The 27,909-nt window shown below is 42.8% G+C and overlaps 2 protein-coding genes across 2 annotated transcripts in view; both read left to right on the top strand.

Moving 5' to 3' along the window:
- Positions 1–2,768: 2,768 nt before the first annotated feature.
- On the top strand, positions 2,769–14,261 carry LOC104928162 (mitogen-activated protein kinase kinase kinase 7). The gene is made up of 14 exons (XM_010742391.3): positions 2,769–3,286; positions 4,446–4,556; positions 6,072–6,137; positions 7,085–7,130; positions 7,237–7,375; positions 7,460–7,584; positions 7,914–8,042; positions 8,195–8,325; positions 9,387–9,447; positions 9,575–9,705; positions 9,785–9,923; positions 10,226–10,287; positions 10,501–10,616; positions 12,122–14,261. Exons 1-14 carry the CDS (start codon positions 3,221–3,223, stop codon positions 12,291–12,293), a joined length of 1,494 nt encoding a protein of 497 aa, XP_010740693.1. The 5' UTR covers positions 2,769–3,220; the 3' UTR covers positions 12,294–14,261.
- A 4,947-nt stretch (positions 14,262–19,208) lies between these two features.
- The window catches only part of LOC104928168 (transcription regulator protein BACH2), a 45,342-nt gene continuing 36,641 nt past the window's right edge, over positions 19,209–27,909 (top strand). The window contains exon 1 of the mRNA XM_010742397.3: positions 19,209–19,575. The gene's annotated coding sequence lies outside the window, so the exon portion shown is untranslated. The remainder of the gene's footprint in view (positions 19,576–27,909) is intronic.

Raw genomic sequence — 27,909 nt, forward strand, 5'->3', positions numbered from 1 at the left:
GTGGTAAAGTTTAGGTAAAAAAATAAAGTACATTCAAGTATTTTAGAAGTTTACTGTATAAATAAATATGACCACACTATAGAAATACGATATATTACAGTAGCCTGAATGGAACAAGGAGAACAGTCTGCAAGCTAGATGGATGGCTGGTCCTAGTCTGTTGCCGGTGATGTTCTGTGCTGCCACCAATACTCCTTGTAGTGAGGGCAGTGAAACCACCGATGAAGAGGAGTGACAGGAGCAGCACAGGAATGGGCAGGAAACAGGGGGTTATTTACAAAAAGAAAACATAACCTAAAGACAACACCAAAAGACACAATTAAACTAAGGCCGAGTTCTCCAAACGGTATAGCTCTGCCCATAACCAGCACACAGCTTACATGCTGCCAACAAGTCCGCCCCCCCAACAGGTCTGCCTCCCTCCTAGAGATCACCTGGCGATTAGCAATAGGACTCACCTGTGGGAATCCAGAGAGGAGGAGCAGCACCTGAAACACGTGGAGGAACACATGGGGAGGAGAGAGCAACCAAACCCACGCCCCCTGGGCTGTAACAACACCAAGGAACTTAACGCTACTGAACTTAAAGTGATAATTCATACTCTGTAACAGGACTTCATGTGTCCACTGAGGGGTCTGAGTGCATTCACTGAAAAAGATGAAGGATGAGTGCATTCACAGTGTATTTAGAAAGTTGTATATTTTTTGTTTTAACATTTGATTTTGACCAAAAGCCTCACCTGCTCTTCTTTTTCATCTCATCAGTCTTAAAGACTTTCTGTACAGAACACACACAACACTGATATTTATATTCCAAGACCTCAGAGGATCAAAACAGGCACCCCTCATTCTACCTAATAAACGTATTGAATCATTTATTAATCACACTATGAAGTATAAAAAAAACACTGCTGGTTAAAAACATGAAAAATAATGAAGAGAAAAGAAGAAGGGTTCCGTGAGCAGAGGTATAGAGAGAACATCAGGTTGCTTCCGTCCCTGAAATATCAAAGACAAGCAGCAGTCACTGGAGAGGATGAACCTACAGACCAGCAGAGGGCGACAATGACTCTCCACTGACCGGGATGACCGCCAACTCATTCAAATGTCACTCATCAGCTGTAGGGTGACATCAGGTGACCTCCAAAAAGAATGGCAAACAGCAGCTGTGGTGAGACACAGAGAGTTTACAGATATAGACTCCTACGGGCAGGGCTGAAGTGGAACAAAGAAGAAAAAGAAAAGAAGCTCCTCAGCTCTCAAAGAGAGCAAAGAGACAGACCAATCATCAGCTTTGCCCAAAACCTGGTCCTAATGGTTACATGGAGACCAGGACCAGTGATGATCTGGAGGTGCTTCAGCATGGCTGGGATCAGGCAGATTTTGGTCTTAGTCATGCAAACTTCTTCTGCTCTGATAATGTTCCCCAACTCTGAGGGTCGTTTTTTTTCCCAGCAGGACAGTGCTCCATGCATCAGGGCCAGATCATTTGAAGGTGTGGATGGAGGACTCCCAGATCAAAACCCTGTCCTGGAGTAGCAGGACCCACCAAATATTGATTTCTGAACTCTCTCCAAGTTAAAACATGAAACACGGTGGCTCTGTTTTCTTGGTCTGAAATCACTTCATTTATATGATTGTGTTTTGATTCAGAATGTGGGAGAGGTGTCATCAGTTTATAACAGGGATCTCCAAAGTACGGCTCGGGGGCCAATCGCAGCCTGCAGATTTCATGCGGCCCGAAGCTTAATTTTTACAATATATTATTTATGGCCCACTGGGATTGTCAGATACATGTCTTCTCTGGTTGACATAACGAAGCATTTGAATGCACTAAACGTTAAATGTTTAAATGAACATGAGGTTCAGATTTGCATCAACCTCCTGTAAGTTTAACACGTTCCATACAATTTATTCTTTGTTATCTGACTCCAGATGTGAACGAAAAGAAGAATTGGTTTTTAAATTTGTTCACACCTGATTGTTACATTTTTATTATCATAAAAAAATGATAAGTGTGACAATGAAAACAAAATTGTTACAGAAAAAAGTTTTATTGGTAATTTTTTCATTTTATAAATGTTAGTATTGGCACCCGGGCATCTTCACATTGTCAAATCTGGCCCTCTTTAAAAGAAGTTTGGACACTGCTGGTTTTTAGAATCAAAACTCTGAACAGTAAAACCAGTTCAACTAAGAGCAAGTGAGAGAAAACTGTTAAATGTCTGTCCATATGTGAGTCCATATGGTTCTCTGAACACACACACACACACACACACACACACACACACACACACACGGGTTTTCTGTCTGTCTGCGTTTGAAACAGTTCATCTAAACCGGATCTGTCAGCTGCGTGTTGGGGCCTGACTGACTGACTGACTGACTGACTGACTGACTGACTGACTGACTGACTGACTGGCTGACTGGCTGACTGACTGACTGACTGACTGGCTGGCTGACTGACTGACTTGCTGACTGACTGACTGACTGACTGACTGACTGGCTGACTGGGCTGTTCACATGTCACATGTGTGATGACACTGTGCTGTGTGTCGCTCACTGGTGACTCAGAGAAACCACAGGACAATGCTGACGGTTCCCGTAACGTTCGTGTAATGTTCGCGGTGATTAAGTCTTAATAAAAGAAAGGTGTACGTGGGCGTGGGGTGGTCCAACAGTGGGCGTGGGGTGGTCCAACAGTGGGTGTGGGGGGGTGGTCCAACAGTGGGTGTGGGGTGTATGGAAACACTGTGTGTCGCCCCCTCGTGGAGGCGCTCGTGCCCGCAGAAACAAAACAAAGCTGCGTTCAAGAGCGCAAGTACTCTTGAACGCAGCTTGTGTGACAAACCTTCTATATCTCTTTAATATGAAGCCAAACATCTACACCGCGGGTCGCAGGCTAGAGATTAAACATACTCGGCAGTCTTAAATCAACCGAATAACCGTTTAAACGTGACAGAAAGCTCCTTTCCCCCGCTACGTGCAGCGGGACGTTCACGGACGCTCATCCCACACACACACACACAGTTGTTTGATTAGACAACGACGCTGCTGCTGCTACTTCCTGAATCCACAGCAGCAACAGATGAGACGGGCTGCTCGTCCGGAGCCAGCACCGTGTCATTTTAGCCCCGCGACCGCGAGATAGATACGCTTCTGGGGTCTGGAGGCTCCGGCGTCGTCCATACGTCGAGGAGTGTCGCCGCTCAGCCGCCGTGATGGTGGAGACTCCAGCCGGCTGTCTGTTTGAAGACATCCAGTATGAAGACATCCAAGTTGAAGCGGTAAACTTAGAGACAGAGAGAGAAGCTACGCGGTGTTTGTGTTCACGAGCCAACACACACACACACACACACACACACACACACAGAGGGTTCAGAAACAAAGTGTGCTGCTTTATTTACCGTTTGCTGCGCAGTGAGGGTGTGACACACTAACAGCGGGTTGTGTTTGAACGCATCAGAGCGAGGCCCGGTTAGAAAGGTCAGCGCAGGCTGGCAGAGCCTCCACCTCAAACACTTTGGCTTTTACAGCAACAAAAGTGAGCTGGGTGGGGGTGGTAGGGGGCCATGTCCTGTTTACCATGGCCAGCTTTAACCCTGGCCTGGCTGGGGCGTCCAGGGCCAGGACCCCTGTGAAGCCCCCCCTCTGCCCCGGCCCACTCTGTGCATTGTTCCCTTAGCTGAGGAGAACAGCAGCAGACTGTCTGACTGGTACTTTAAAGAAACAGTCCTCAAGTCAAATGATGTGTGCAACAATGGACCAGATAAGTGATCAATACACAACCAATATCTAACAGCAATCAACGTCCGACAACCTTACAATTATCTAGTGTTTCTGTAGCGGTGACAGAACATTCAGAAATAAACATATTAGCAGTTTGAAGTAAACTAAAGCTCACTTCATGAACACTGTAAAAACACATCACTCTACAAACACGAGATAATGAACGTCATATGTCAACAGTCTGACTGTCAATTTAGCATCAGTGTGATCCATAAAGATAAACAGTTTCTGTACAAACTTCACTTTGTCGTCTCAACAACTTAACAGCTCTCCCAGTGGCCTCCTTTGGTTAGCTGCAGCCTCGGAGTTTAGTGGAAAAGACTCTACTGCAACTGTGAAAAGTAGCGGGTTGGTCTTCTGCTTCCTGTTTGGTGCAGTACAGTAGCACAGTGATATTCCGTTAATGTATGACAGTGTTCCTCAAAACCAGACAAGAGAGCAAATGTTCGCTACAGCGAGCAACAATAAATGAAAATGTCCTATGAACACCTCAGCAGCAGGCTATTGCAGTGAAAACGTCACCAAGGCAACAAACAAATGTAGTGAAGTACAATGCTTAAGACAAAAAATATTACAGGACAAGCAAACTCCAAATGTTTACAGAAGTACCCCTTTTGTTACAGCCATTTACTTCTGTTCCCTTCTGTCTTCCTTCAGGCTGTCGGCAGAGGGACGTTCGGAGTCGTCTTCAAGGCCATATGGAAAGGAAAGGATGTAGCAATCAAGACCATTGAGAGTGAGAACGAGAGGAACGCCTTCCTTGTCGAGGTACCGTGTTGTTCTTTGTGCAGCACGAGACACGTGACGTCCCTCAGAGAAGCCCACGCTTCCAACAGCATCCTGTCATGACGGTTGGAGAGCCGGGCTGTCTGAAACGTCCTTATTAGGGATGTAACGATACACTCAACTCACGACTCGATTCGAGTCACGATTTTTTGTTCACGATACGATCTTTTCACGATTTTTTTTTAAACCAAAATGAGCTACAGACAAATTATGACCAAATAAAATTATCTTTTTATTTGTAGGAAAAAATCTCTCTTTACAGAAACTCTCAAACAGTTTGTGTTCTTATAAAAACAACAAGATGATAGCTCATTAACCCTTTAATGAGAGTCCACGGCCCGGGAAACGGCGAGGTCCGGGCGCTGTAAACGCAGAGCCGGTCGCGGCGCACCACCTCGGAGGAAATGCGCCCGGCGGGGGCCAGCCAGCGCCGGGGAGAGGTCCCATGAGGGGATCCTCCCGCACCGTGCGGCCGTCCCTGACCCGAGTTTAATCCCCCGTGCAGACAGCGCGGAAGTTGCGGTGATTGGTTAAAATTGCAACACCGCCCTGAATTCACGGAGATTCACTGAAGTTGCGTTAAAGTTGCAAATTGCAACATCGTGAATTCCTGGAGGATCTGTGTTATGGTATCATTTACGGTACAGTCAGGCCTGACGCCGATTACCACTACTGTGTGTGTGTGTGTGTGTGTGTGTGTGTGTGTGTGTGTGTGTGTGTGTGTGTGTGTGAGAGAGACACAGAGAGGCAGACGTGGCAGTGGAAGCTGCAGCCACAACGTAACCTATTTCTAATTTAAAAAAAGACGAAAAAGAACATATCCTACTTCTCTCGTATTCGCCAAGAATCACGATTCATTTTTTCTGTCAACCGATGCGAGTCGTCACACATTTGTACCGATTTTAATCGTGTCACGATGCATCGTTACATCCCTAGTCCTTATCCTACACCACTGGAGAACATTGATATCAGAACAATAACAACATAATGTTTGTGTATCATTGAATATGAGGCCTGTTACAAACGTTCATTACTAATAAGAAAAGTTTGTTTTTTTAAGAATTTAAAAGGTTCTCGAAAGTGTAACACAAACAGCAGTCCAACAACTTTTTTTTTAACATTGTCCAAATTTAGATTTAACTCTGATCGCAGAATGATGAAACATTCTGAATCTGGTCAGACATTCAGTGATGGAGAGTGCCCCCATATTTTCATTTTCTCTTTAATCACAACCGTCTTTGCATATTGTTGTTTCATATACGTTTTTGTACATGGTGGCCGGTTCTAAAATAAATGTGAATGTGCTAATGTACTGTGAGATGACTTTAGAAGCTAGTTTGAGGTGAAATGTTAATCAAAATAAATAAGTGACAGTAAACTATTGATTTATAAATAGTAATGATGATCATAAATACACTACGTAAGAGCCAAACCGAACACAGACAGGCAGACAGATGAATATGCTGATAGTAGTCTGTATCTTTGCTTTGTGCACAGCTCCGCCAGCTCTCCCGGGTCAGTCACCCCAACATTGTGAAGCTGTACGGCTCCTGTGACAATCCAGTAAGTGTGATGTGTGTGTGTGTGTGGTGAAAGATAAACCAGCCTCACAGCTAAACATTTATTTATTTGCTTACATGCATTTATTTCTCAGTTTCATAATGTTCTTATGTAGAGCAGAACTAGCAGGACCATCTTGAAGCTTCACAGCTTTGTCCAGAGAGCACTGACATGTTGATTTCAAGACTGTAAAATGTTGTGCTCACTTTGTTTTGTAATATGGGTCCTGTGTGGAACTAGTGTGGTCATCTGATATTTTAGCTCTTAAATGTTCATATTGGCATTGGAACTATAATATAATATAATATAATATAATATAATATAATATAATATAATTACTCACTTTGCAAGTGAGTGCAGTGTGTCAAACTCTGCAGCTGGTTGTGTCATTACCAAAGGCCATGTTATGACTGTTTTTCAGCACAGACTCCTCAGGTCTGGTATGTGCATCTTAACCTCTGGCAAAGTAGTGAAACAAAGTGTCCTCAGGGTCGACACAGTGTAAGGACAGAGCAGAATTTAACTTTAGCCCATCATCTTATTTTTAGGGTAACACTTTGGTACAGTGGTTAGCACTGTCACCTCTTAACAAGAAGATTCCTAGTTTGAATCTCTGCTTTCGTGTGTGCATGTTCTCCCCATGTCTGCGAGGGTTCTCTCTGGGTACTCCGGCTTGCTCCCACAGTCCAAAGAATAAACACTTCACAGATTAATCTGTGACTCTAAAAGTGTGAATGTGAGTGTGAATGGTTGTTTGTCTTTATGTGCCCGGTGATAAGCTGACAACTCGTCCAGGGCGTACCACGCCTCTTGCCCAAAGTCAGCTAGGATAGACTCCAGCCCCACCATGACCCTGACAAAGGGTGATCAGTCACCTGTGGTTGCAGGTGACTGATCAGTAAATGTAGCCCGATTTCAAACCTGACGGTTTACATGATTTGTCTTCTCAGGTCTGTCTGGTCATGGAGTATGCAGAATGTGGCTCTTTATATAACCGTAAGTCACATTCTGTCTGTAAAATGTTGATTGTAAATATCTTTATTTTGTCTGTGTCATAATACGCTGTATCACTGTTTGCTTTTCTTTTTGCTCGTCATCAAAGTGTTGCACAGTGCAGACCCACAGCCACACTACACAGCGGCTCACGCCATGAGCTGGTGTCTGCAGTGTGCCCAGGGAGTTGCCTACCTTCATGCTATGAAGCCAAAGGCTTTAATTCACCGCGACCTCAAACCACCAAAGTAAGACTCTCTGCAATCAGAAAGATAGATGGTCAGAGTTTAAATATCCCTGCACTCTAACCCCAGTCCTCTGTGCTGTTTCAGCCTGCTTCTCGTGGCTCGTGGTACTGTGCTGAAGATCTGTGACTTTGGAACAGCTTGTGATATTCAGACGTACATGACCAACAATAAAGGCAGTGCAGCCTGGATGGCACCAGAGGTGTTTGAAGGTAAGGCTCAAACACAGCTCTCAGAATTTCCTCTCACAGAACAACTTTCTTGATCCAAATTTGATTTCACTGGCTTGGCCAGTTGTCTTTCTCACCACCTCACAACAGAGGTGCCCCAGGGAGCAGTACTGGGGCCCCTTCTCTTCGCCATTTACACCACCTCTCTGGGTCAGAATATCGGCTTGCATAGTTTCTCGTATCATTACTATGCAGACAACGCTCCGCTCTACCTGTCATTTCCTCCTGACTGTTTTTGCTATAATGGTTTAGTCATATAATTCAAGACCTGAATTCGGTAAACTTTGGTGACTTTGGTGTGTGTTCCTTAGGCAGTAACTACAGTGAAAAGTGTGACGTGTTCAGCTGGGGCATCATCTTGTGGGAGGTCATCACACGCAAGAAACCCTTTGATGAGATCGGTGGCTCAGCGTTTTGTATAATGTGGGCTGTCCACAGAGGTGAGCCAATTCCTGCACCATCTACAACTTTACCAACCTGCCTTTTGAGTTTGACCATTCACTAAATAAGATGACTGAGCTAAGATGCTGACTAATTCTCAGTTGTACCAGACTGACTTCAATGTGGTGTTCTGTTGTTTGCTGTAACGCAGGTACACGACCTCCTCTGATCAAAGACCTTCCAGAGCCCATAGAGTCTCTGATGACGCGCTGCTGGGACAAAGAACCCAGTCAGAGACCGTCCATGGAGGAGGTCAAGAACACCATGAGCCATCTGATGAAGGTATAGTCCCATCATGAACTGTAACCCACCCCAAAACTGCATACTGTTTTTGGACAGAATACACAACTAAAAAACATTACTATGCTTTAGAGGTGTTGGTTTGAATCAGGATCAAACCGTTTTATAATGCCAACTCAGAGTTACTGAGAACAGACTTATGTCTACTGCAATACTTTGAAACACAGACATGAGACACCACACACTGATCACATGAATTTACAGACACATACAAGCTACGGCGTTTATGACCACCGCCACAGCAAAAGAGAACTGTAGAAACATGTTATTAACCAGCAGCAAGCTCAGCCTATAAAACAAGTAGAGCTCAGTAACAACTCGGTGTTAGCTCAGCCTACAACAGGCTTAGTCTGCTGCAGTGCTCTGATTATTGTCATATTGCTGTGGCTCCTGTGTAAGAAGTGTGAATGTACAACAAAATGCAACATGGCATTTTTATGAACTCTGAGGTAGACAGCAGCCAGCTCTGCAGGTGGAACATTACCGCCTCCATATGGTGCACATACACTTTAAATACCTTCAGATGGGCTGCCACTTTGTACTGGAGTATTTTCACAATGTGACATTAGACCTTTAACTGAAGTAAAGGATCTGCATTTCCTTTACATTTATAATACTTTACATTTTTGCCTAACAAAACTAACAACTACTCTGTGCTCCTTTACACCTTTTTCAGCTTATGTCCTCCTCTGTAAGTCGCTTTGGATAAAAGCGTCTGCTAAATGCAATGTAATGTAATATAATAATACATTCTTCATCATCAAGTACATGACCTGAGCTTAAAGTACTGAGTGTGTAACCTGACTAAAGCTTTTCGAATCCATCAACAAGGTTCACAAATAGCATTCGTTTTAACCTTGTGTTAGCATCAACGACAGTATAAAGAATTGACGTCGTATCTGCAACGTCACCCACATATTTCTCAAAATCTGTGGCTCTTGCCACACCATCTTTGTTTTCCTTCAAACAAGGTTTTATGAATGAGCTCAGACTGTAGTGAGCTCCTTTTTAAAAGTGCTACTTGGTGTGTTTGGATCTTGCAGTACTTCCCAGGCTCTGATGAACCCCTCAAGCTGCCTCACCAGTCTTCAGCCACCAGCTCAGGTAGCTAACAGCTCTGCAGCTTCTAGTAATGCACCATTGATTCTGTCAACTTGAAGAAAACGGTCAACAGTTGGGTCCATGTGTGCTGGATTCCGAGTTTTCACCAATCAGTCTTTGCTGTCTGCAGGTTCGTACGCTGAATACACCATGAGCAGCAACCGGAGCGACGACAACACAGAACACAGGAACTCAGTTGGTAGAGAAGAAACGCTGAAAAGCTCTGAGGCCAAGTTTCCACTGCAATTCAAACCCTCGAAGGTGAAAACCACGACGACCGACAGTACTGGGTCACACTGTCAGGACTGTGTTTAGTTTAACCTCTCCTCTTCCCCTGCAGACGGCCACGTTGCGTACTGGTTTGTCCAGGGTCTCTAGTATTGACAGTCAACCGGGACGCTCCCAAAGCCCTACCCACTGTACCAGTCCTGTTACTACCACCAGCCAATCAGAGCTAAGGATGACGTTTAGTCCCACAGGTGAGGAGGATCAGCTGATAGCAGAGTTGGTCCACATGTCCTGAGATATTCCAATGATCTGGAGGAATGGGAGAAATTCTGGTTAAATATGATCCGTGTTGTATCAGAGTGTATATATGGACAGCTGTATTTATTGTGATTACATTAGCACTGATCAAAAAGTGTCAAGTTCAGCAGGATCCTGATGACAGTCAAAGCTTTGAATCATCTTGCACTGTTCTCATTACACCACAAGATGACACTACAGTGCAACCTACGCCGTGCAAGAGTGCGTGACTGACTGTGTGTGTGTTTGTCTTTAGCTACCAATGGTTTGAACAGCTCCATCCCACTGCCCTACCTGAAACTGGATTACCAGTTACAGGTAAATTCAATTTATGTTTGTGTATTATTATTGTTATTATTTCTTCTTCTTCTTCTTCTTCTTACATGTTTATGATCTGTTTTTACAGTGTGGTCACAGCTGATATAGGTTGAAGTTGTAGGATTTGAGAGACTTGTAGTAAAACGATGGTTTAGCTCTGGACATGTTGATCCTAACTGAGGTCTGTTTGGACCCCGCCCTGTGTTCTTCCAGCCTCTGGCTCCATGTCCAAACTCTAAAGAGTCCATGGCCGTGTTCGAGCAGCACATCAGGATGGCTCAGGAGTACCTCAAAGTCCAGTCAGAGATTGCTCACCTCGTTCGGAGAAAGTAAGTCGAGTCATGTGTTGTATGTCAGTGTTTAATCTGGAGCTCTGATCAGAAATCTCACCCAGTGTCACTTCAATCATCAAGAATAAAAGACTCAGAAACACACGAGACATTTCAAGGACGTCCACTGCCGCGGGCTCCCCTCTCATTTAAAGGAACGGGAAATTGGGCTCATCCGTTTTCTTTCTGAGAGCGAGAGCATCGATGCTTCACGTCTGTGTGTTCAGCATAGAGCGGGAATCAGCTAGCTTAGCATGAAGACTGGAGGCAGGTGAAAGCCAGAAATGTTTTTAAATGATCTGAATTCAGCTTCTTTGTGAATTAGGGATGTAAACAGTTAATCGATTAATCGGTTAATTGTTGAAAAGAATTTAATCGATTAAATTAAAATTAAATTAACTGAATCTAGGGTCATTTCAGGGCCAGTTTTTTTAAGTGAAATGTCATGGTGTCGCCAGTTGAGGCCACAGCGAACGTACCTGAACGTAACGCGGCGACAGACCCGGAGTGGAGTATGGAGCATTTCAAACTAAGTAATGATGACAGAGACGCTCAGTTAAACTCTGCGGTGCTACGTTTAAGTTCAGCAGCTCTATGAGTTCACTAAGATACCACCTTCAAAACCTGCAGGCGTGCTGACGTGCTAGCAATTAGCATTAGCCACTAAGAATTAAATACATGCTGATTGCTAACATGCTAATGCTAATTGCTAGCGCGTCATCGCTATCTGCTCCTGTGTGTAAATAAACATGCTCAGCTCACTCGTCACTCTCAACATTTCTTGTTTAATAGAGGCCCTCTAATTTTACTGTCACCTTCCTCAGGGATGATTGAAGCTGTGTTCAGTACTACATGTTACTGTAAGTTTCCAGGGCTAGTAATCTTACTGTGACCTTTCTCGGAACAAGGGAGATTATAAGTGCTGCTGCTAATGTTTCAAGTTTTTCATCTAAGTACTTTACCAGATAATGATATGTAGGCTTAATACTGTGTAGGAACAGGTGAGCCAGTGCACAATTATTTTTTTTCATGCATTTCAATTTTCTGTGCGGAATTTATTTTGGTTAAATGCCATATCTGTACCGTATCCCAACTGATACAATAAAACATTAGTTGAGGAATATAACATGCATTTTTATTCAGTATATAAGCAGTATTTAGCTTTATGTTAAAGACACCGTGAGAAATGTTCTCAGGAAAAAGCCGCTTATCAGTTAATCGTTAATCGATCGATAAGGTCAATCAACTAACAATTAATGAATGAATCGATCATTTGCATCCCTAGTGTGAATATTTTCTGCTTTCTTTCATCCTCTGTGAGAGTAAACGGACTATCTCTGGGTTGTGACAGATTAGCAGATAAAGTAAATAAGTTTCGGGCTGTCTGTGGTAATAGCACTGGTTGCCTCCATATGGACATGATGGCTCCAAACTTCACTGTGATGATGAGGGGATATAGGGGCTCATGTCAGAAAGATGCTTTAATGTCTGCCCCCTCTGTTTAGACAGGAGCTGGTGTCTGAGCTGGAGCAGGACCAGAGGGAGCAGCAGACCTCGTCCAGACTCCTCCAGGAACACAGCAAGCTGCTGGAGGACCACAGCAGCCTGTCGATGGAACGCCAGGGCTTGAAGACCAAACTGAGCCTGATCCAGAGTCAGAACCAGCACCACAGCTAGGACAGGAGACTGTAGCACATGGTCCACATTTCCTCTGGTGTCCTCTGGACTGCCTCTGTAACAGAACCATATAGTAGGGAAGCCCATTATTCTGAGAAAATAAGACATTAAACTTACCACCGTATGAGGAGAAGATCAGATTCAGTTGTTAGTTTGGGATTAGAGGCTTTAAAGTCCAACTGAAATGTAAGTTCTAATGAAATCTAAACCGTAACGATGAGGCAGCTATCAGAACACTTTGTGGAAAAAGTGTCTCAGCCCAACTCCTGGTACTAAACCCTGCAGGCCTCGTTTCCAACACTGGTGGTGGTGTGACACAGGAGGTACCTCCAGAGGTTAGCTACTGTAGCTAGCTGCACAGAGATCCACTTCCAGGACCACTTTCGACTAATTAAACTAGCTTCTGCACAGTGTGTTTTCAGGATACTGGAATTTAGTCCTCTGAAGTGGAAGCTATAACATTAGCACCTACTACACCTCAGTGACCACCCCAATGACTAAAAACCTACAAACGCTGTGTGAGCAGAATCACAGAGTGGAGATGGAGCTAACTGGTAACATCCAACAGCCGTCGTTTCAGGTCTCCAGTTTAGACTGTTTGTAATTTTTTCGGCACACGGCAGTTAAATCAGAGCACAGACATTTTCATTCACTCCCTCTGGAGCGCAGTCGTGAAGGTCTTCTAACTTTAACCATAAATTTTACGCAACAGTAAATGAATTTCAGTTTGACTTTAAAAACAAATCAGAGTTTTTATCTCGAGGTAAAGAACACGTGATGATGGGACTGCTGTAAAGACCGTCTTTACAGCAGTATGGATCTAGTGGGACCAAAGAACTCCACGTGGACTGGTACTCTGAAATGGACTTTGATTCAGAAAAACCTCCTGAAGGTCTCGTGGGGTTAGAGGACAACTTCTTTCTGTTTTTATTGTTATTTTCTTTTCTTTTTTTTCTTTTCTTTTTTTTTTTTGAATTGTTGAAAAGTATCTACAGATGTGATTTGTAAATGAGTGCTTTTATATATTCAGTCGAAGGCTCTCATTTTATGAAAAGAGGAAAGGCACTCAGTGCAGTGTGGGCAGCATCATTTTAAACCAATTTTACTGTGAATACAAGACTTGCCAAAGGAATTGAGCTTCAGAGATGTGCGTGCTGCCTCGCAGCAAAACAAAAGCTTTGTTCAAAGGATGTTTGAAATGGAAAAATAACTGTACAAATCTGATGTTTTCTCTCTGTTTATTTGCATTTTCTTTAGTTTCCACATGTTTATTTCACTGACTCATATGAACTGTTACTCTGCACTGCACTTATTGGGGTCAAAGATTTTGCCGCATGTCGCCTCACTTTAGTTTCTTTGTTGCTGGGTTACTTTGGGATGAGTCGTTGTTTAAATGCATTCATTGAGACGTTGCCTTAGGATTGTTCCTGTACAGTTAATTTTTTCATCTCATCTTCATCTCTGATTTTAAAATGTACAGACTGCAAATATATGCTTTTAGAAAGTCTAAAACATTTTGTCAGTTGTCTTTATTTACAAGAGTGAAGCTCAGCACAAGTTCAGTGTGCCGGTGCAGTGTGTCAGATTCATGGGGCTCTGTTTACAGAATTTCTTATCCATAACATAACAATCACCTGACAATAAGAATTATGTTTTTGGTACCTAGAGCCTAGAACAAACTAGACACTGGCTCTAGTCTGGTCTTTCTGGCAGCCATTGCAGTTTCTCAGTTATGCTAGGAAGGGGGGCGGGGTGAGGCGAGGGCGTTGCAACTGCACCGTTAGATGTCTAAAAAATGGCAAAAAAACCCTCTAAATCCCACGTTACTACAGCTGACTCTGGGCGTTTACACTTTAGTTAAAGCAACCAGATTTTGTCACGATTTCCATCAGTCATGTCATTGCTGTCAAACTTGAATTCTCTTCTCTGCTGCTGTCATGAAACCCATTAAAAGTCCTCTCTTCACCACATCCAGATCTTCAGCTTTCTCTTTATCACCACCAGCAGTGTAATCGCCAAATCCATCTCTCCTGTGTCCTGTGAGTCTTTGTTCTGCTGTTAGTCCGAGGTGCAGCAGTGAAACTGGTTTCACCAACATCGACTGTAGCGCTGCTGATCAAACATGGTTCAACGGGTTTGCTGTTCGGCTTCCACAGCTTGTATGAACGCTATATGTTTTTATTTTAAACTTTTAAAGGCTCAGAGTTTAGCCCTCATGATGTTCTATGATTATATTCCCTGAAGTTTTTGTGCTTTCTCTGAAAATATGTTTTTTACAATCTATGTAGGGGCACACGTGCAGGAAGTGACCTGTCCATGTTTAATTCATATAACTACAAACTACAACCTTTTTCAATTCATTTCTGTTACTCAGCGTGTTCCACTATAAAATCTATGCTGTGTGAAGCATCTCCATTAGAACGTGAGAGCTGCACAAGATGAAAAGGACAGTGAAGAAGACACCATGCGACTGGAGGTGAGAACACTGACAACAGTGATGATGAATGTCAGCAGGAAAAAACAGGAAGCAGCAAGTCCTGACCCATCTGACAGCGACGCTGACAGCGGAGCTGATAGCAGGGCTGACGGAGGTGAGGGTGGAGGACGAGCCTCGAGCCTGTTCTGCTCACTCCTCACCGCTGTTTGATTCTCTCTGGCAAACCAGAGCAGTGACGAGTGAAGCTGCTCAATGACACGGACGAGTAGACCTCATGTCATTAATCATAAATACTGAAACATGTCCGAGTTCTTTCACTTTCTGAACCTGAATGACTCTGAGCAACATTTCTATTTTTTCTTTTCTACATTTTGTCACAACAAAAGATAAAGAATAAAGAAACAGCCCATTTTGATTGGACGGTTGTTGTTTTTCATGGCCCAGAGCAGTACGTGTTAAAAATAATTTTTATTTAACCACAGGGAATTATACGGACAGTATATCGTTATGTGAGTGCTCATTTTCATTAATATAAAGTTAAATATATATGTGTGTGTGTATATATATATATATATATATTGTGTGTGTTTATGTGTCATTTAAGGACTTTACAAAAATCCTTAAACCGCTTCTCAGACATTATGACCTCATTATTTGGAGAATTCCTGAGGCATTAAACATTTTGAAAAAAAAAAACCCTGACATCTGTACCCTTCCATCCCTGACTTATATTTATATATATTTATATATACCTCCCGCTCTTGTGGGGGTTTGTGGGGGGCCTGGAGCCACCCCCATCTCACGCTGGGTGAGAGGTGAAGTACACCTGGACAGGTGGCCAGTCTGTCACACCTACAGGCAAGTTCACGATGACAGTCGGTGAGAGAGAACTGCAGCGCCTGAACAGAACCACAGAGGAAGCACCTGTGTTGACAGAACATGCAAACGCAACTAAAAGAACCATTTTAAACCTACTATCACTGTGCCCTTTAATGGGTTTTTAATGAAACTAATAAAACTGTATGAAACATATTCAAACAGCTCAACTGAAAGAAAAAAAAAACATTCAAAAATGAACTGAAAATAATGAACTGAATTGAAAAAATAAAATACAAGAAAAATACAAGCCTCAGACTCCTGAATGTTTTGGCTGATCAGGTAACTCATTTGGAAAAATTTTTTCTTGCCACTATCACCAAGTGCTTGCTCATGGTGGGAATTGTTAAGTTTCTGTAAATAATATTCCAAAGAGTACTTGCTCTATATGGAAAGTGTCATAGATAAGCTGTGTTATGATTTTGTACTACACACACACACACACACACACACACACACACACACACACACACACACAGGCAGGATACACAGTACACAGTAATAAAGAGCTTTCATGTATGGAAGGTACACTTTCTTACATGTTGTGTTTGAATCTGTGGAAACAAGCTGAAACTTCAAGTCAAAGAATATCTGAAAAAAGCAGCAGACATTAACATGTATTCGATTTTAATTCCAATTACTTGCAAACCTAAACATGCGTAAATTCATAACATATTATTATCTTTTCTAATTTCATGCTTGCTTTCATTTCCATCCTTAAACAGACCATTTAAAAGGAGTCTGCTGGTTGAGGGTAAGTTGAGAGTGCTGCTTTGATTTGTGGGTAAATTGAGAAACAAATGAGGTGAAACAATTTGAAACACTTCTCACCATCAGCAGGTTATTGATGTTTGCAGTCATTTAAACTGGAGGTGTGTGTCTGCCTTTAGTGAAGGACTGGATTCACTCGAATGCAAGGCTGCAGTTTCCATAGCGATGAGGTGGTTTTTTATAGATCCCAGTACTCCCTTCAACAACAGTTTGACATGCTCTGTGGTAATTTGGTTTCACACACACACACACACACACACACACACACACACACACACACACACACACACACACACACACACACACACACACACACGCACACACACTGGACTGGACTGGATGTTTCACCTCCTCTAAGTTGAACCTTTTCAGTGAATTGGGCAGTCTTTAGTACTCTACACTGTGTTGATGTATGTCATCAATAAAACATTTGTTTCAGAGAGTTACAGAAGTGATTGGACAGCTTCTGCTTCTGCTGTTTCAATTTAAACACTTATTTAAACACTATATTTTTGGCTTCAATCATCATCTTATGTTTTTTATTTTTTTTATTTTGATTGATTTGATTGAGTACACATCGATAGTACATGTATCACAAATGACAATGATGACACGACAGTGTAATCCCACAAAAGGACAAACAACAGCAAGCAGAAACCAAAAAACAAAGTCAACAGGATCTCTTCAGTATTTTAAATAATTCTGCTGGGTGTCGCGGAACATTTACAAACTAATAAATATAGGATATGTTGAGTGTGAAGTGACATGACCGGGCAACCGAGGCAACGTGATCAGAGAAAGTTAGTTGGTCATCATAAGTTTCTTGTAGAGGCAAGAGATAGGGAGGTAATTTTGATGTTGATGTCATGGTCTATACTAGGTTTAACTGGAATTTTTGAGAGATTCGGCAGGAGGTGTGTGCATTCATCCATGATGAAATATTTTAGAGGCATTCAGAGATCTGTGCAGAGAGAACAAGGGGTCATCAGGCGGAAATGACAGATAGAGCGGAGTGTCATCTGCATAGTAATGATATGAGAAACCATGCGAGTGGATAATCGGCCCCAGAGGATGGTGTAAATAGCAAAGAGAAGGGGCCTGAGTACTGAGTCCTGGGGCACCCCTGTGGTGAGGTGGTGAGATGTGGAAGCCAGGATACATTGAACCAGGAAAGAGGCAAACCAGAGATCCATGTTTGAGAGTATAGCGAGAAGGGTGCGATGGTTAGCTGTGTCAAAGCTGATAGGTTGAGCAAAACAAGGACAGAGGACCATGCTGCTGCTTTGGCTTCTTTTAAGGCTTCTGTCACAGATTAAAAAAAAAAAAAACATTATTTTACTGGATCAGCTACAATAATAATTGCAGAATCAACTCCCTATGTGTGTGTGTGTGCTGCTACCAGTTAGCTTGTCATTTCAACCCTATCAGGCTACCCATGGATCCATCCCTGAGAACCCCCCCCCCCCGCTGAGCTGATCTTAGCCGCCAGAGGAGCTGTATGAATCAGTTCTGGCTATTTATAACATCTTGACATTGAGAATGTGGGCTGATCTGAATCCAGCTGCTCAGAATGAGGCCCAAGAGGTGCCTGTCTGTGGTGAACTGATAAAATGTAACAGCTCTGCCAGCTCCCACAGGATTACGCTCTGTATTAGAAACCGTATCATAGCTACTGTCCTGGCCTGGCCTTAGCACTCTGTAAACCTGCTCCAATACATGTGATTTGTTTTTCACTCTTCACTTCACTTGCCTCTTTGTGTTACAGTCTGATTTATTGAAACGTAAGTCAGTTCAGTAGCTGCCATGTTATGGAGGCAACTACTTTTATTCTTAGTGCTTTAAAATAGTTGTAGCATGCACATAATATTACACATTGGTCATTATAATATGGGGTCCCACAGTATGGCGCTCTATGTGATGATACAACAGTTGTTGGACGTGTATCAGAAGGAAATGAGCAGGATCACATTGATGATGGCTCTGTTCCAGTAAGTCATGACCACTGACAGTATAATAAATGGACAGTGTGATGTTGGAATGAATGATTTCTGGGTGCTCTGATAAGCCATCTGTAATGGAGTCTACCTGACAACCAAAGCGTCCAAAGCTCTTAATCCTGCATAACTTTAAGCCTTAATATAATGTGAACAGGTGAGTTGTATATAAATTCCCCTTCAGTACAGTTGTCATGAACGGGGAAATTAGCTACAGAGACCAAAACTGTTTTTTGTACCAGGCTGTAAACATGTTTATTTCTGCTGTGAAGTTGGACATTTGAACATGGGGACTTATGGAGACTGACTCACTTCTGGAGCCAGCCTCAAGTGGCCACTCAAGGAATTAAACACCACTCTGAGCTCTACAACGGCTCTTCAGAAACCTTGATGACGTCCGTGTTTTATACAGTCTATGGTTTGAGGGTGTCTTTATCAGGTCACAGTTGTTTCTGACAGTGTTCCAGGGGTCCCTGTGGACAAGCCAATGCCTCCTTTGGGATTTTGAGGCATAAGGAGCAACCTTGAAGAGGTTTCAAGGTTCTAGTTCAAGGTTTCTATCTAGTTCAAGCTTTCCCTGAGAGTGTTTTTAAAGACCTTCAAAATAAAATGTTCTTAAGACGGGTCAGTGTTGAGACAGAAAATCAATCAGCTGCGTTACTAGTTTGATCATTTATCAATGGATTCAATTGGTTTTGCAGCAAAATGCCACACACGTTTGATTTGGTAAATTGTAAGACATTTTGAACTCTGACATTTTAGTCTGTGTGACTGTGTTTATAATGCATAATGTGAATGCTGGTAGTAGGCTGCACACATGGTCGTAGAGAGGACGTAATTCAACAAACATCTCCGCTGCATCTCAGAGCAAGGCGGGGAGAGGCGGGGAGAGGCGGGGAGAGGAGAGAGGGGGTGGCTCCATCATCGTAAGAGCAGGGGGGCTCGGCCGCTGTTGTGAATGAGGGCCAGCATGACGTCAGGAAGCCAATGTCAACAATGCAGCTCCTAGAGGAGAAAAGGCGTTTCATCCTAACACACACACACACACACACGGGAGACTAGTCCACCACACACCGACTGATGCGTACGGTCCATTAGAAGCAGCGGTTCTGGCTGAAGGAGGGCTGCGGAGATAAAACACGATGCGGACTCACTGTTTTTTCTGAGGAACCGAACGAAGACGAGCAGGGGAGAAAAAAACCGGGTAAGTCGGTCCCGCGTTAGCAGAGAGAATGAGCGACCATTGGGGGCTTTACTATGCTTAAAGAAAGCAGGCTACGGGAGCCCCCATGTCAGCTCCTGTTAATCTGTCTGCTGGCGCTGGCTCCCCTCACTTGTTTGTATGTGCTCGACACTACGTTACGTTACCTGCTGTGGTTCAGACACCGCAGCTCAGATGCTGCGGCTGCTGGCGGCGTGCTGTAGCTAACGGTAGGTGTTATGACTCAATGTGTTTCCCACAAAAAACAAAAAAACATGTTTACGTCGGGCATATAGAGCCCAGAAGATGTGTGGAGCTGCATGTGGACAGGTTGACGAGGTGCTTTCTCTTATAACTTTAGTCACAAAGAAACAGTGTACGTCATTTTAAAGGATGAACACTGATGCAGCGGATGGTCACGGTGCACGAGCAGCTCTGTCTGTGGTGTGTCATCACGAGAGACCACACGCGACCGTTAAATCTACAGGGAAGTTGTCTTTAAATCACTCCGCGTGTCATTTATTAGCTAACCGCCTCCCGCTCGTGGAAGAATAAATTCCCGAACACGTCCACGTTAACGGGAGAGAGAGGGGGGGGCTGCGGAGGGGACAAAGGGAGCCAGCCTCCCACCTCCTCATTCCCGCCCTCAGCCGCTGAACGCTCGGCTCGGTAACCACACACCGAGGAATATGAGTATTAATATGAGTATTAAAATGAGATACATGTTGTTTCTTTAATAGTTCTGCATTCAGCTGTGAGGGTGAACGTGTGTGTCACTGTTAGCGTCACCTACATGACAACTGACGACCTTACAGGTCTCAGACCTGAACCTCAGAGGTCTTCTGCCTGATAAATATAGCACCATGGAATAATATGATATCCAATTAACAGCCAAACCTTCAGTTTATACCCTTAGTTATGAGCACATATCTGACCGGAGTTGTGGTTTGAATGATTTCTTTAAGCCATCGTGGTGTGAACAGATGAGCTCTTTGTTATCCTTCATACAAAGCCACTCTCTCCCTCTGCCACCTTCTGTCTGTCTCCTTGTGGGAGAACAGCAGTAGTATTTGCAGCACTGGCTTGTAATGTGTGTGTGTGTGTGTGTGTGTGTTGTACAATTCATCTTAATGGAGTAGATGAAAGGTGACTGAGGACAATGAAATATTTACCAGCAGCACTTCTGCTGCAGACAAGTTGTCTCAGGCGAAGACGGCTGAGACATTTTCTCTAAATGTTGCTGCTTGTTTCACGTTCATAACATGAAGACGTTATTCACTCAAGATACAGAAAAAAAACATGAAAGGGACACCACACATTTTACACTTCAAGGTCAGTTTTCTTTCCATAGGGGGTTACAGGCCATCGTGTGAAAGCAGTTATATAATGTCTTCTGTGGGGTGATGATGTCATCAGGGTTATCTCAGCCTGGCTTGGAGACGGAGGCAAACAATCATACACACTACAAAAAAACATACAATAGCTTCCTGCTGTTCTTGATGCTGCCACTAGATGCCACCAAAAAAACAGCACATAGTGGCATTAAATGGATAATCATGAGTAATCAGGAGATATCGTGTCCGCTTAGTTGCCTGCTTACGCTGAGGAAAACTTTAGAAAACTTGAGTTCAACCTCTGCAGAGCTTGATAAGGAAATACTATTAATGTCATGTCATGTTCAGTAATTTTTTCTGAGAAGGAGAAGCATCCTGTAGAGAGTCGACACAGCAGACCGGCTAATCTAAACATGGGCAAAGACGTAGCTCATCACGGACCTGACCCTTCATCACAAAGAGCATGCCAGTCGACCTTTGATACTCAATGAAACGTATACATTTCAAGTCTTCTTTTTTTTTGTTCATGTGGATTTTGTGCTGGCCAGATGCTTCAAGGTGAAAGACTATGACATCATTTGGAATCATCCTGTGGGGACCATGAATCTGTTTCTTGGGAACTGGCCAGCAGTCGTTGAGATATTTTGCTGTGATCTAAAATGATGGATGTTTGGGCAGACCGTGGCTGCAGAAAAAGAAGATGTAAACCTCAGAGTGTGGACCCCAGAGTAAAGATCAATAAAGATCAATACATTTTCTCACCCGATGGTGTGATGTAGTTGATTAAATGTGGCCTTAGGTAGATTTTAATCAGATGACTAGAGTCTGTTTTTTGGACTTGAGAAACAAGAGAGTTTTGAGAGATGTATTTTCATGTTTGGTCTGGACAGAGCATGTAATGCCATTTATGTATTCTGTGTGTGTGTGTTAGAGGTGGGGATGTTCACCTCATGATTTGATTTGATTATGATTCAACTTTTAGTGATTTGAATGCACAGTGATTCTCGATACCTCTGGAGACACAAAATAATAGAATTTGGCCATTTCTCTCATTAGCTGCTGGATGTTCACTTTACAAAATATTAGTTTTAAATTTCATCACTAAATACAGAAATTTCCCGTTTTATTTAGAAAGTCTTAAAAAAAACAAACAGACAATGGGCTGTATCTGTTTATCACCAGTATCTGTATGACCCACCTCAGGACATGAACATGATTCTCCTCTCTCAAAATGAGTACAGAGATCCACATTAAGGCTTGTCTGCATGTCAGGATAGGTGGATCTTTTGTAGAGCATGATGATATCTGTAGACTGTTTTAATTTAAACAACATGAGAGGGTGTGCTTTACCACCATTATTGGCACAACAGTAATGCGGTGAGTGCCAATAATAAGTTAAAGCTTACACTCGAATGTAATATTTTGATTGTGCAACAATGACCAACTTAAATAAAACATAGAATCAAAATGTTTCATATTTTGGGGCAATTTGGTCTCAAAATAAACATTTCTTTGCTCACCGTTTCTATGCTGGTCTCAGTTTCCATGGAAATACACAGGACTCACTAATACCTGGAAAACAATCAGTCACAGCAGAAGATTTTTATAGGTAATGGACCTGGTACTACTCCAGCAAGTAGCCGAGCCTTAGTAATAACCTAGCAACTGAGATGATTTTAATCCCAGACAACCAACATTTGTGGACTTTCCCAAATTGAATAAACCCCACACATATGAAGAATAAAGTGCTTTGTTAGCACAATCTTGTAGTAAGATATCTACTGAAAAAGATTTATCTTTGAACTTCATATTTATTTTTTAAGATAAAAGCGCTATATTTGAGTGCACAGCTGATGGAGGATGTGACAATTCTAATAACTGCAGTCAGATGTATTGAGAAAAATTATCAAACATATTTTAACCAATGAAATATTCAGCTTCAGTTTATATTAGTCGACCTTTAGTCCTTCATAAACAACATTTTCTCTGCGCTCACTGAACTGTTTGATCTACGATATGCTGCACACATTAACGAGGCGGTCTAACAGCTCCATGATTTTCATCAAAGAAATACAGATGTATTACTGTATTAATATAAAGTTGACTTCCGGAGTACTTATTCATTTACATGTTCTATATTTTCAGGATGCGGAGGTAGTGGGAAAATATTTTTAGTGAGGTGTGCTCTCATGCTGATTTGAGCCAATGACAGTATAAAGAATAGATAGTGTATGTGTAACAAGATGTTTTGGATCATTTAGATCTATTCATTATATTGTATTTGTGTTGTTTTTGTTCGTAATCTTAGATTCCCAATGACTAATGTTATTGCGGATCACAACGTTTATTGTTAAGCTGTTAATTATGTTTCCATTACATATCTGTACACAGGTGTTTAACCACATTTGAGTGCTGCAAATAACATCACTGCAAAATAAATAAGAAGAATACCAGCTGATACATTGATTACTCCGTTATCAGAGCTGGCATCGGCTTCAAAAATCAGTTGGGATCAAATTCTTTGTAGGGTATGAGTTAGTGTGTGGTACAGCAGATGGCCATATTCATGTTTCAGTGTTTGTGCTGGTCTCTGCTGAGAGATGCTTACATTAAAGTTAGCCAGCTGTGTAGATGAGCTCAGGCTGCAGTTTAACAGTTACTGTGTGTGTGACTGTTGCAACAGAAAGAAATAAAACGTCCCTACTAGCATTGCAGGGGGACTGTAGTATATCCATGGTGTTGACCGGGCTTGTTAAAAACAGAAATTATATGAATTTGTAACTAATTATTCTGTGTGCATTTTCTTGAGAGGGGGGCAGTGGTAGAGTATTAAAGGTGCAACATTTAAGAGGGTCTTGTCATGATTACACAGGTACTGACCGAAAATGCAGGCTCAGACAAGGATTGGTAAGAGAAGGGGAATTATTGTGACGTGGGAGAAAAGGGGAAGGAGAGGGTCCGATGACGAGGTGGAGGGAATGGCTGAGGTGAAGCAGTGGTTGGAACGGATGGAGGAGGCACGGAGTGTGGACTGTCTGGAGAAGGTTGATGGAGAGCAGGCAAACAGGTGGCAGGAGGTGAAGATGGTGGTGGACCTGAGCACAAGAGGATCAGCGGTTATAGATCGGTCAGGAAATCAACAGAAGCCCAAGGAACAATAGTTTAAGACGGTCTGAACGGCGTGGGAGGAAGGCCAGGGTTTATAAGCAGTTGAAGTGATGACTTGATGGAAGGCAGGTGAGCTGAGGAACGGCAGGTGTGCTTCATCTGTGATTATCCAGGAGGGACCAGGGAAATGTGCCACGCCCACAACACAGACAGAGACAAGTAAACACAACAAAAGGATGGAGAAAACAAGGGGGAACACGGAATCAACAGTCACGACTGCCATTGTGACAGGTCTATTGGCAGGAATAAGATATAATAAACATAGCTATGTTATGTTTTTTTTTAACCAAGCAGCAACCTCCATGGTTATGAAATGAAGCCAGTGCCGAAATGCTACAAACTCGAGTGGCCACTTGAGGCTGGCTCCAGAAGTGAGTCAGTCTCCATAAGTCCCCATGTTCAAATGTCCAACTTCACAGCAGAAAGAAACATGTTTACAGCCTGGTACAAAAAACAGTTTTGGTCTCTGTAGCTAATTTCCCCGTTCATGACAACTGTACTGAGGGTGAATGTATATACAACTCACCTGTTGAAATGATATTAAGGCTTAAAGTTATGCAGAATTAACAGTGTGGACGCTTTGATTGACAGGTGGGTGCTGTTACAGATGGCTTATTAGATCACCCAGGTGTCATTTGGCCCACCTCAGGTCTGCTGATGATCCACGTCTTTGCAGATTCTTAGATTCGTTGGCAGGTGGAAGAGGCAGGACAGCAAACATTTGGGCGGCCAACTGCACATATTTTGAGCTTCAAAACGGCACTTCAGAAACCTGTGTGTGACGTCACGCATATGCTATACATTCTTTATACTGTCATTGATATTGGGAAAAAAAAAACACTTTCACAGAGGAACTGGAGGCTGAGGCAAGTGGTATTCATTTGGTTGCAATCTAAAACTTAACCACTAGATGCCACTAAATCCTACACACTGCACCTTTAAGTCAAAGCACAAATGCTACACTGTGATAACCCTCTTTTGAGTGAAAGTCAGTATCAGATGCACAATGCACTCCCCTGTAAGTGTTCCACTATGATTAGATTATTATGACTCAGACGTTAATATAAAAGCAGCTGTGCTTTTTGAGAGATGTGGAAGATTCAGGAGAGGTGCACCATGACATTGAACAGACATCTTGAGCACAAATATAACAAATAATGATGATGGCTCCCTACATGTCAGCCGTGATCCTTGTTATAAATCATACCTGTGCTTCTCTTGCTGTGACAAGTCAAAATGTCTGCAGGCGACCGTTTTCCCTGGAGCCGGCTCAGAGCGCTGTCCATTCACACCTTTACACACCTGGTCAATTACTGTTTAAACGGTTAGTTCAGATTTATTGAAGTGGGACTGTGTGAGGTACCCAGTGTGTTTTCTACAGTACAGCTGGGAGAAGCACACAGGAGGACCAGCATAGGAGCTAAGAAATGTACCTGACATATAGTGTAAGTGTACTTTACTTTTTACCTTACTGTCAGACAGAAAACTGAAGAGTTTATATCTATCTATGCTCAAAACCACCAGACTCCAGACCCTCACCAGGTCCATCGCTGCCCCAATCACATGCTGATGATTTAACCAAGCGCCAACCTCCTTGGCTGGGAAATGAAGCCAATCTAAGCTAGTGCAGACCAAGTGGCTTGGAAATGGGGCAAATGTGAAAGTGCCAAAAACTGCAGTTCCTTAAACGTCCACTTGAGGCTGGCTCCAGAAGTGAGTCAGTCTCCATAAGTCCCCATGTTCAAATGTCCAACTTCACAGCAGAAATAAACATGTTTACAGCCTGGTACAAAAACAGTTTTGGTCTCTGTAGCTAATTTCCCCGTTCATGACAACTGTACTGAGGGTGAATGCAGGGATGGACTGGCAATCTAGCATACTGTGCATTTGCCCGGTGGGCCGACGTGCTATTTGGGCCGACAAGTCCCGATATATATATATATATATTATATATATATTATATATATATATATATATTATATATATATATATATATATATATATATATTATATATATATGGCTGGTATCGGCTATTATGGCTGGTTCGGCTAGGGCGCACGGCGCGTCTATGGCGCACGAGAAAAAAGTTCCCTTGTTGTGGGCTGCTCTGGTCCAAAATGCCAGGGCCGATTTTTTTGTCCCAGTGGGCCCATGGGTAAATGTATATACAACTCACCTGTTGGAATGATATTAAGGCTTGAAGTTATAAGGAATTACCAATGCCATTACAGATACAGCTTATTTGAGCACCTATTCAGCCCATGTCAGGTCCGTTGATGATTCAGGTGATAGTTGATTTTTAGATGAAATGGGAGGCAGAACATGCGGGACAGCCAACAACGAAAACCAACGAAACCTGAACGTCACAAAGACACTGTCCATTCCTTATACTGTCATCAGGTCACCACCAACCTCTTTTACCACCTCGACAAGAATCATGTCAAACAGCACAGAGAATCTACAGATGTTAGTACAACAAAAGCTATTTAAGTCATGATATATTTTATTGTCTCAGAGGGGAAATTTATCTGCATGCAGCTGCAACCAACTTTAATCCAATATGTAGCCAACAAAACGGTTATCCACCAAACACACAATGAGTTATATACAGCAAAAACTAAGATGAGTAAAAGATTGCACATGCCTCATGAGATAAAACATAAATACAGAGCCATTATGAAATCATAAAAAAAACATGAAACCATATTCCTTAATTGAATTTGCAGACATGACCTATCTAGACATAAGACTTTGTGATATGGTCACATGACAAAAAAATTAGTTTCTTCTCTGCTGAAGACTGTAAAAGTGACAAAGATAAATCACATTCAGTACCGTTATCTGTGATGTGTGTGTGTGCGTGTGTGTGTGTGTGCGTGTGTGCGTGCGTGTGTGTGTGCGTGTGTGTGTGTGTGTGCGTGCAGGTGAGAGGAACTGATCAAGGGCAGCCTGTGTGTGTGTGTGTGTGTGTGAAGGTGATGAGTACAGACTGTCCCAGGAGGCGTAGCACAGCTCGAGGGCAGACAGTGAAAAACAGACTCAGAATGTCTCTCTCTCTCTCGCTCTCTCTCGCTCTCTCTCTGTCTCTCTCTCTCTCTCGCTCCCTGTCTCTCTCTGTCTCTCTCTCTCTGTCTCTCTCTTCCTTTCTTATTGTCCATACCTCGCTCGCTCTTTCTCTCCGTCTCTTACACTTTCTCTCCCGACATGTCTGGTTTTGTCACCATCGCTGCAGCAGTCTCTGATTCTGGCTGTGTTTGTTGCAGTGGGACAGTTTCCATCTTGACCTCTGTCACTTATCTTCAGTGCTACCTGTCTGTCCAGACATAGACTGTGATTACTGTCTGAATACTCTGCACAGCAGTCACACAGCGTGGGTTTGAACTCCGCTTTGACTCTGTGTTCAGTGTCTGTAGTTATTACATTGCATTTAGCAGACGCTTTTATCCAAAGCGACTTACAGAGGAGGACATAAGCTGACAAAGGTGTAAAGGAGCACAGAGTAGTTGTTAGTTTTGTTAGTTTTGTTAGGCAGGGAAGCATTCTCGAAACAGAAAGGTTTTTACAAGTTTTTTAAAGGTAGAAAGGGATGTTGCTGTTCTAGTAGCCGTTGGTAGGTCATTCCACCATTTGGGGACGACCACAGAGAAGAGTTTAGAGTGACCTCGCTTTGCGAGAGGCGAGGGTAAGTATTCTGAGAATTCATTTCTGCTTTGTCAATTGAATTCTGACTTTAATCTCAGCATTCAGGCACTGACAATCCTAGAAGTGACGGTGCTGCTAACATTTGCTAAATAGCACCAAACTCTAATGTAGAGCTGAGGCTGATGGGGATAT

Source organism: Larimichthys crocea, chromosome V (genome assembly GCF_000972845.2).
Source record: "Larimichthys crocea isolate SSNF chromosome V, L_crocea_2.0, whole genome shotgun sequence".
Classification (NCBI taxonomy): domain Eukaryota; kingdom Metazoa; phylum Chordata; class Actinopteri; family Sciaenidae; genus Larimichthys; species Larimichthys crocea.

What these genes read in the sequence shown, in the direction of transcription:
- LOC104928162 (XM_010742391.3), top strand. Translation starts at nt 3,221, where the DNA reads ATGGTGGAGACTCCAGCCGGCTGTCTGTTTGAAGACATCCAGTATGAA. An exon ending in AAGACATCCAAGTTGAAGCG is followed by an intron (nt 3,287 to 4,445) that starts GTAAACTTAGAG and finishes GTCTTCCTTCAG; the next exon opens with GCTGTCGGCAGAGGGACGTT. An exon ending in GGAACGCCTTCCTTGTCGAG is followed by an intron (nt 4,557 to 6,071) that starts GTACCGTGTTGT and finishes CTTTGTGCACAG; the next exon opens with CTCCGCCAGCTCTCCCGGGT.